Source organism: Xenia sp. Carnegie-2017, unplaced genomic scaffold, assembly GCF_021976095.1.
Source record: "Xenia sp. Carnegie-2017 unplaced genomic scaffold, XeniaSp_v1 HiC_scaffold_25, whole genome shotgun sequence".
NCBI classification, from domain to species: domain Eukaryota; kingdom Metazoa; phylum Cnidaria; class Anthozoa; order Malacalcyonacea; family Xeniidae; genus Xenia; species Xenia sp. Carnegie-2017.
In genome coordinates this window covers 7,602,164-7,611,900 of record NW_025813488.1, presented here as the reverse complement: position 1 = coordinate 7,611,900, position 9,737 = coordinate 7,602,164, and the positions used below count along the sequence as shown (strand labels likewise).

Below are 9,737 nucleotides of genomic sequence, written 5' to 3'. Positions count from 1 at the left end.
CGTAGATCCACACGAGGTGTTGACAATGAGATAATATGAAAAGACTGAACATCTACAATGGTAATACGTTGATTCACCAAGAGAGATAGTATAAATACGGGCTTTCTTGCAAGGTAAGGACACGAGTTAGACATGTTATGAAAGAATAATGTCTCTACATATCCATCATGACATACTGAATGAAAATCTTCAAGGGAATTCAGGATTCGTGTACAAGTAATGAAGTCATCCATCTTTGCTCTACTCATCCGAGCGTTTTGTATAATCCAACTTCTAAGCACGTGTTGTGCTTACAGCGATAAAGCAGTTTTGGGCGCGAAATTGCAACGCCATGTGCGAGCAAACTCGGGGAAAGGAACCGAAAAGAATGAAAGAGGAGATAGACTGTCGGAAGATATGAAGAAACAGATGAAAAAGATCGATGCGTTGGAGGATATATTTATAGGATTATCAGGATCCACTGGTGGTAAAAGGACTGGAACAAAGGTAGACATTTTGATGATAACATCAGTAAGAATCCATTATTTTGTGAATGCCAGTTACCATGCGTGCTAAAAACAAATGTTCATCTAGGAAGCAAGAAGATCATCGATGGACGACACGATGGCGTTAGATGAAGATCTTATTAAATATGGCGATTTTAGAATGAAGAGAAATATTGGAGACACAGCAGATGACAGCACGCGTGATGAAACAGTCAAAAAGAAGAATGGTCTTTTGATCAAGAAAAAACTAAGAAATAAAACCAAATTCGTTAAAAAACCACAAGCGTCAGAGGTTGCTCACGGTAATGAAAAAAATGATGCAAGCAATGATCTGATGGGAGGTACAGGAGCAATCGAAGATGATATTGAAGAAACTCGAGATGATGAAGAAAAGAATAACAAAGAGACTAAAAGCCTAGAGAAAAATGACAAAAGCGCAAACAAAGATAAGCTTGAAGAGAATTCTGATGACAATGATATGGAAAATCCTGAGAGCAGTGACACGGTTAATCATGATGACAAACATTCAGAGATAAAAACCAAAGATTTCAGTAAGATAGACGATGCGATTAGTAAAGAAGATGATAGTAAGACAGAGCTTAATAAAGAAAGACAACAATGAAGTGACGACAGAATGATGAAGATCGATGAAGATGATCAAAGATAGATAATAAGAGATAGTAGGAGCAAGATCAAAGATAGGAGAAATAAAAAGATGAGTAAGGAAGAGAGATGTCAGAAGGAAAAAAAGAAGAATAAAGAGAGAAAAAGAAGAAGTGACAAAGATCAAAGTGATGAGACAGAGGACGACGTTGAAAAAGAAAGCGACAGTGAGACTGAAGACAAAGCATGAGCGATGACGATAGAAATACAGATGATGCAATTGCGATAAGTAATACAGAAGAAGACAAAGATAGCGAAGACGATGGTCAGGAAGAGAATGATACAACGAATAATGATGGCAAACAAGAAAGAAAGCACAGAACAAAGCAAAGAAATTCCAGCAAATATGGCGATTCAGAAAATCACAACGACGAAAAAAAAGAAATGGAATGGGATAAGAATTCCACAAGTGATGATGATGGAGGTAAATTGAATCATATCGTGATGCTTTTGTGACGGAGCAAATTCACTAAAGAGTGAAATGCATACTCCTTCTAACCTTGAAGAGAGGAGTCGAGAGGAGTGAAAACTTCTCTATCAAATATCAACATAATGTCCCTATCTTATCCAAGTTTGATTCAGTTACACCAAGGTGGGAGGAACCATAGACCCGCATAATCTAGATCTCTTTCTCACACACACCCACACACTAAAATCTAGAGCCTTTGCTCTCATACATATACAAATCTAGACCCTTACACAAACATACGCAAAATCTAGACCCCACACTTACACAAATATATTCAAAATCTAGATCCCTAACCTCTCTCACACACAGACACAAAATCTGGACTTCCTCTCCCACTAACACATATCTACTCATTCACAAAACCGTGCCACATCATGCTTGCATGACATCAACTCAAATAATGTATTTACGATTAAAATCAAAGATATTTTTCAGAAGATGATGGCGAAGAAAGTTTGAATGATGAAGACGAAGATGAGAAAAAAAAATATCGAAACGGCGATCAAAAAAGCGAGAAAAAATCAAGCGATGACTTGTACTTCACCAACATTGGAAGTAAAAAAGATGATGTTTACAAAGAAGCGAATTGCCGTACGGAATGTGCAACACCAATGGATTACGCGACATGCGCCGTACCGCGATGCGACTACAAAGTCGGCACGATCAAAGACTTGTGTAAGTACTTATGTCGTCATCAAAAAGAAAGCTGCGAGGAGGTTTGCGATTAAAAAATGAAATGTATGACGTTGCTATAGCTGCTATACGAACTGTAGCACTGTAATTTTTCTAAAAGCGAGGTAATTAAGAACTCGTATGACAAAATAAATAACCGAGCTATGTCAAACAAATGAAATAATGAGTAAAGCAATAAAACTTCAAGCTTACGGTGACGCTCATCATTGATATTTGGCTTTCTCGTTGGCTAGTGCCAGTCTCCGAATGTTTCCCAAACAGCCTGCGGCAGCTTCTTGCAAGACATCATCGGATGAGCCAACCATTACTATCAATGGCTTAAAAAAATCCCGTCCACTTAGTATGATTTATGTTTACAAAAAAATGACTTTTTCGCCGTCATACCTTGACGACGCCACTATTGTGCATTGCAATGCAGTTGTTAGGATCACGTGACAATTGGTAAAGAGCACGTGCAGTGGCACGATGAACGTCCAATTTTTGAGACTTGAGATATCGAACTAACGGTGCAACAGCTCCAGCACGGCCAAAAGCCACGCGATTATTTCCCCAGGTGCAACACCTATACGAAAACATCTGAAATTTATTTCAAATATGGAAAGAAGATTTACATTGCGTCTATCTTGAACGTCAACTGCCACTGCACAAAAAATATTTCCCCATACACCAGACAAAGCTCTACACACCTTGCAATCGAGTCGGCCAAGTATTGTCTTAATCTGTCATCATTCTGTATACGGATGATAAATTCATGAGTTCATGACACGAGTTGTAGAAAATCTACAATGAACACTATATTACAACTAACTGTGTTAGTAAGTTTAGCCAGCATTGGAACGACTCCATGGTCTGTAATCACCGCAAGGTTTTCTTCATCTTTGCAATATTCGCTATAGCAGCACATACACTCGCAAGAACCTGCATACCATAACATCAATGAGCTACACGTGTTTTTACCATTGAACTAAAATACATGGAACGCTACCTGAAGCAAATAATTGAAGCCAAATCTTACACCCAGACACGCGAGATTACACCCGGACACGCGTGTTAAGTGTTTCGAGATTATCTCGCGGAGTGAAAATTGATTATACTACACACGCGTGTCTTTGTGTAATATCGTGTGTCTGGGTGTAAGACACAAAAATTATCAGGCTTTTCTATTACAGGTAGCGTTCTATGTATTTCAGTTCGATAGTTTATACGTTATACAACGCAGTAAAATCCTGAATATAGCTGAGAACCTAGATTTCAAGAACTTTTTGGATAAAATTTCTTCATACTATCTATATATAAGAACGTGTTGAGGCTAAGATTTGCGTAGCTTCTCATTTTATTTTTATCAATGTACCTAAGAGTTGAAACTAGAATAGACATATCAAAGAAAATAAACTCTTTACAAATTAATGAAAATGACCATAAGTCAGAATCCAACGTAAAACAAATATTGTAGTATCGGATTCGAATAAGAGCACATACTGTAATGTTTAAAAACAATTTTGGCGTAATCTATTGAAATATTTCCTGCACCAGCCGAAAAGGATTAAATTTTTCGCGGGGAAAATATAGGAACCTATTTCACACTATACGCAAGGTTTTCCTAGATTAAAATCTCCTCAAATGCCAACAAATAGGGTGCACGTACTTCTCTATCACTTGATTTCAGAAGACTGACGATAAGTTCCAGACCCCCAACAAACGAGCGAACCATTTCTCCAGCGTCCTAGTAAAAAACAGTGATTAAATACGAAATATATAACTAGAGAAAGATAAATGAATCAAGCAAAAGACCTTAGCATTTTCAATGCAAGGACACACTGCCCAAGCTGCGCTGGATTGAACCTATAACGAGTGATGAAAAGGTAAGTCAATCATTGTTTCAAAACATTTACAAGTGGAAGTCATGCACACCTCTGGATTCGGAGATTTCAACAAAGACCACAGTAAACGAACTCCATCCAAACGATCAATGATTCTACATGTAAATAAAAGAAAAGTGAGATCAACAAATGAGTGATGAAATGTTTTCTCATAGCAACTCACGTCATATTATCAGGTTCAGTTGCGCATGCTCCGACAGCTTTAGTGACATTAACCAACAAAGCTTGGTTTGTACTCGTCAAAAGGTTCACCAGCGGCGAGATTCCTCCTGCTTTACGTATCGAAGTTCTGTTGACAGGAATCTGAGCACATTCACCAAGAGCTCCGACAACATTAATGAGAACCTTAGAGAATATCGACATGGATTTGTTTATGTCTTGGGATATAAATGAATGATTAGGATCGGGCGTGTAAGATTTACCTCTTCCGGTTGATCATTCAGCAAAGCAACAAGCTGTTCAATTGCTTTTAACTCTTGAAACCTTTCAACGAGAAAAATTGAGCAGTTGGTGGATTAGTATCGCGTATGTGGATTAGTATGTGGATTAGCATGTGTTGCAGTGATGCACGAAGGAAACATCATCATTGAAAGTTATGAAGAAAAAACCTTGAAACATTCTCGGGGCTGATAGAGCACTTCCATATGGCACCAGTTGCGGCTGCCAGCAGATCTTTATTCTCAGCAGCCTGAAGCAATGTGACCAAAGGATCAAGGCCACCATATTCACGGACAAGATCACGAGTTTTGGCATCTTCAGCACACTGTTTAGTAAAGAGGATTATTCTGACAAACATTTCACCTCGTGGCCAGTAGCAACATAGAAAACATTTTTCGATAACCGACTTCAAAAAGTATACTCTTTTCCATGTCAAAAAACAGAATAGCATACACTCTCTATGGCTAAGTAAAAGATATCGTACAGTCTATTATCTATTTGCCATTGATATAGAAGAGTTTGATCACCTTAAATATTGCGCTTGCACAATGCATTTGCAATTCCTGATTGTCACTTTTCAAATTTCTTACAAGGTCTTCGATCATGCCTTCTGTGCGAATTGCAAGCCTATAACTTGGCTAAAATGAGAAAGTTTGAAAGTGCTCGATTTAACGAGGAGAAATATTGACTAAATCACACACACATAGACACACATACACACACCTCTGAAGCACATTCTTGTAAAGTGCCAACGACAGGTATCAGCATTTCATCATGTGTAGATTTCAACAACCTCGCCAGTAAAGGAATTCCACCGGCTTTCTTTATAGCTAACTTATTCTTCGTGCTCTTACTGCAGCTCCACAGCGCAAGTGCACCTGCCCTAGCCACGTTCATGTCCAAGTCTGCGGCATTAGACAGTAAGCCACAGTCTAATAAATTCACCTGGAATGAACGAAAATGAGTGATGTTGATTTCCATCAAGGGTGTGTTCTTGTGCAAATACAACTATATAAAATTGAAAATCACAAAGGAATAAAAACATAGCAGCTGTCTATATAGCTAACTAAACTAATAAAACCAAATCATCAAATGAAAATAGCAACTTCATTTCGAAAAAGTGACACACTTTTGCTGTCTCTGATTTCTGATGGAATTGAAGTCCAAACAGAAACCTCATCATACATAAAGCTTTTCTTCAAGGAGCTAGCACATGCCCATATGTATGTTGAGACATTTTGTAATATCACGAATATTGTAATTTGGGAAGAACAATGACATCTTTTATAGTTGTGTAAATGCATGGAACGCGCTCAGTAAGACACATATCATTGTACAAAGGATTTGTTCTCTGACCAGAAATTGTGAGTTATCATCATTAGCTTTTGGCTACCTAACAAAAGTTTGTAATGTATTAGGGGCCCAAAGCTCGTCACAATCAGCCGATTTTCTGGTCAAAGAACGACCACATTTACTATCTTGATGAAGGTACATTTTCAAATCAGGAAACTTGTAAAGACGGAGTTCTAACCAGTTTTGTTATGCCGCCATATTTACGGACAGTTCTTCTTGCACGTCTGAACTTCGCCACATGGGCGATAGTCTCGGCTGCAAGGCATTTCAGCTGCTTATCGTGAGATTGAAGGATTTTTACCATCGTTTCCAAACCTTAAAAAAATTATGCAGAGTTTTACAAAAAGTCATATTTTATGGTAATCATAGTGAGCATTGAGCCAGCTTAGACAATGTTATCAGTGTGAGTGTCGCCTTTTCAATTTGGCAATTTCGTTGAAAATATCAATATCTCAACAGAATACAACGCTATATCCAATCTGCATGCCAAACTTGCATGTAGAGCCACAGTCTTGTCGTTTCAAGAGATTTACAAAAATCACTTTCCAAAGTCCAGCTTTATTTTTTAGCTTCGTGAAGCTGGGCTCTGACATAAAATAAATGTGTTGCAACGATTTCAACATTTACCTCCTAAATCTGCTATCGCTTTTCTGATGACGGTATTTACTGATATCTCCTTGAGAATTTTCAAGGAACCGATCTATGGAATAAATTGAAACAATTTCGTAATGTATAGTTATCAAAAGGGAATCAATCTGTTAAATGAAATTGCAACACTTCAGTAATGTCTAATTATCAATACAACATATTATCAACGATAGTGTTATTGATGTTGACCTTGCATTTTATCTCGTCAGTTTCCAAAAGGTTTATGAGAACGTCTAAACCACCGACATCTCTTATCGCTAACTGACATGTTTCCTGAGAGAGATTGAAATCTCGCATCGAGCATAACGCAATGATTGTGGCAGTTTGGTTTCCTCCCTGAAAGACCAAGTATATATGTATTAGCAATATGGAACGCGAATTGGACTACAAAAGAATATAAGCAACAGATCTACGATATAATATTAAACAAATAACAAACACGAACTTTCAGGTATTTCACCAATTTCTGGATCTGCCAATATTCTGAGGGAAGATCAGCATTCGACTCCTATTGGATAGTTATGATGGATGAAAGAGACTTCTATTGGATAGATATGATGGATAAAAGAGACTTCTATTGGATAGATATGATGGATGAAAGAGACTTCTATTGGATAGATATGATGGATAAAAGAGACTTCTATTGGATAGATATGATGGATGAAAGAGACTTCTATTGGATAGATATGATGGATAAAAGAGACTTCTATTGGATAGATATGATGGATGAAAGAGACTTCTATTGGATGGATATGATGGATGAAAGAGACTTCCATTGGATAGATATGATGGATGAAAGAGACTTCTTTTGGATGGATATGATGGATGAAAGAGACTTCTATTGGATAGATATGATGGATGAGAGAGACTTCTATTGGATAGATATGATGGATGAAAGAGACTTCTATTGGATAGATATGATGGATGAAAGAGACTTCTATTGGATAGATATGATTAATGAAAAAACTGTCAAGTCTTTGAAAGAAAGCAGATATGACATGAACCTGTCGTCTGTCATGGCTTTCCTCTTCTTCTTCACTTTCAGATGAGCTTTCGCTGAATTCTTCAACGTTGTCGTTCAACGCAATTTTCATTGACGTTTCTTTAGCACTTGCAACAAAATATGAACAAATTTATATGTACGTATGAAAATATACGTATCACAAACGTATTTTTAAAATACAAATTATTGAGTTTCACGATTCTTTTGGATCGAAATTCGTGCAAACTTTTTTCTCGTTTAACTTCGTTGTTCTTTGATGACGTGGTTTCATTGTCGCACACAGTTGCTTTGAGATTTTATGTAAGTGTCCGAAAACTTTTAATGCTTCAACACGGTGTAGCGAAGCTTTTACATTTTAAAATGTTGTATTTAATGCTGTTATTTCGCTTCACAGCTATCAAAGTGTAGCACTCTATTAAATGATAAATGTTACGTCCATTTATAAACGCGCGAAGCAAATTGCCTATTAATAAATGCTGCATGTATATAAATACGTTTGAACAACTATCAATGCTATTTATCAGATCCACCTTGGATGACAATCTGCAGTAACTTATTATAATACTATATTAACCTCTTTTTCTCGAAACTAGAACGCGTTCTTTTACCATTTGACTTGTTTTGAACATTCTTCTCACTGAACAACAAATCACAAAAGACTTAATGAGTAAAATGGTGTTCTCCAGACTTTATAATACAACATACATACATCTCTTTTTCAATACTATTGTTTCCTAAACCGACTGATTTCCATTTTGGCGAAGGTTCCAAATGTTTAGGTTTAGGTTTTTTCTTTGACTTGTTCGTTTTTGTTGGTGCATTTGCCGTGTTCGTTGTTCTAAATGTAAATTTTCCCAGAGTATTTATTTTAAATTCATTAAAAAATTGCGAAGTACTCATCTAAACGTTCCGAACCACTCACACAGCACTTCCATCTGCGTTATTTCGAAAATCTTTGTCCACCGCATCTTCGCCATCCTTCAATGGACCAACATCATTTTTGAAAACAGTCTCGTTATCTGACCATTCCTTTTTACCATTTTCAAATGAAAGTTCAGTATTTGCCGTTTTTGGTAATCCGTGGTAGGCAAACTCCTATGACAAAGAGAAAGATAATTTACTTGACTTACACACATGTTAAGATTACACAAGTCACCTAACTCAAATGTAAATATGGACAAATTGCTTGCATTTTCATCTCCCAAAACTTTTAGCGTAATAAAATTTCCTCGCAAACAAGTGTGCGTTGCTGCTTACGTCATCATGTCAGCCAAGTTGCAGCCAACGACTAAGGGGTTTTCTTTAATTATACCCAACATTGCAGGAAAAGTAACGGTATAGATTTCTTAGTATAATTTCTATATTGGGTTGGGTAAAATTAAGATCTAATTAGGGCAATGATTGGAAAGGAAAAGTTGGCTTTTTGTCCTTTTTTAGTTTGTTTTGCAAACCAGGATGCAAAAATGAACATTCCATAACTAGACAAATTCAATATTATATAAAATATTGTAATCACTTCAGTGATAAGAGGAAAGATAATTTTCTTTTCAGTTTTGATATCTTCCCGTTAGCTAAAGAAAAACCACATTTGCCTCACCTTTTTATCAATGGTTGAAGCAAAGTGTTCACTTTTTGCCTTTAGCAGAGCCATCAAAGTGGGAAAACCAGACTTGATCGTTCATAATCTATTTCGTTCTCATCTGTTTTTCCTTTATTTTCAAAATAACCACATGTTGCCGCAGTAATAGAGAGTCGAGTTCCTTCTTTTGTTGTCACCAAAATATAAGCAATATCACCATGAACCTGACGCCATGGTGGAGCGCGACAACCGTTAGCAAACACGTAATCTGTAACAACAATGATCTCAAGCTTTCAATATTATCTAAATACTAATGACTGCAACCAAATATGAAGTCACTTGAATTTCAGGCGATATTATTTACTGGAAGTACAAATATACCATTATTGACTGGAATTCCAGATACCATGCACTATTTACCTAAATTCTGAATACCACTATTAACTAGAGATACTGACAGTACTGTTTACTGGAAATACTGACAGTACTATCTACTGAAAATACTGACAGTACTATCTACTGAAAA

At 36.8% G+C, this 9,737-nt stretch overlaps 3 protein-coding genes across 5 annotated transcripts; 2 read left to right on the top strand and 1 right to left on the bottom strand.

Moving 5' to 3' along the window:
• The first annotated feature begins 29 nt into the window (after positions 1–29).
• LOC124453570 lies at positions 30–1,130 on the top strand. Of its 2 annotated transcripts, XM_047004354.1 has the most exons (3): positions 30–113; positions 195–486; positions 574–1,130. In XM_047004354.1, exons 2-3 carry the CDS (start codon positions 220–222, stop codon positions 1,105–1,107), a joined length of 801 nt encoding a protein of 266 aa, XP_046860310.1. In that variant the 5' UTR covers positions 30–113; positions 195–219; the 3' UTR covers positions 1,108–1,130. The 2 variants fall into 2 exon arrangements, with proteins under 2 accessions (XP_046860310.1, XP_046860311.1); XM_047004355.1 differs by lacking the exon at positions 30–113 and having other exon boundaries at positions 123–486.
• Positions 1,131–1,233: 103 nt separating this feature from the next.
• LOC124453010 (pheromone-processing carboxypeptidase KEX1-like) lies at positions 1,234–2,501 on the top strand. Of its 2 annotated transcripts, none has more exons than XM_047003686.1 (2): positions 1,234–1,572; positions 2,056–2,501. In XM_047003686.1, the coding sequence occupies exons 1-2, from the start codon at positions 1,335–1,337 to the stop codon at positions 2,343–2,345; spliced, it is 528 nt and encodes a 175-aa protein (XP_046859642.1). In that variant the 5' UTR covers positions 1,234–1,334; the 3' UTR covers positions 2,346–2,501. The 2 variants fall into 2 exon arrangements, with proteins under 2 accessions (XP_046859642.1, XP_046859641.1); XM_047003685.1 differs by having other exon boundaries at positions 1,238–1,572; positions 2,053–2,501.
• LOC124453008 (outer dynein arm-docking complex subunit 2-like) lies at positions 2,368–9,453 on the bottom strand. Its single transcript, XM_047003683.1, is given in 22 exon segments — positions 2,368–2,627; positions 2,695–2,872; positions 2,997–3,040; positions 3,119–3,192; positions 3,195–3,228; positions 3,956–4,033; positions 4,102–4,152; positions 4,222–4,285; positions 4,354–4,535; positions 4,613–4,673; positions 4,799–4,953; positions 5,156–5,266; positions 5,352–5,573; positions 6,160–6,296; positions 6,609–6,681; positions 6,819–6,965; positions 7,075–7,137; positions 7,634–7,739; positions 8,207–8,269; positions 8,342–8,470; positions 8,555–8,727; positions 9,230–9,453. Coding segments are annotated over 22 exon segments (2,313 nt in total). The 5' UTR covers positions 9,284–9,453; the 3' UTR covers positions 2,368–2,513.
• Between the last annotated feature and the right edge of the window lie 284 nt (positions 9,454–9,737).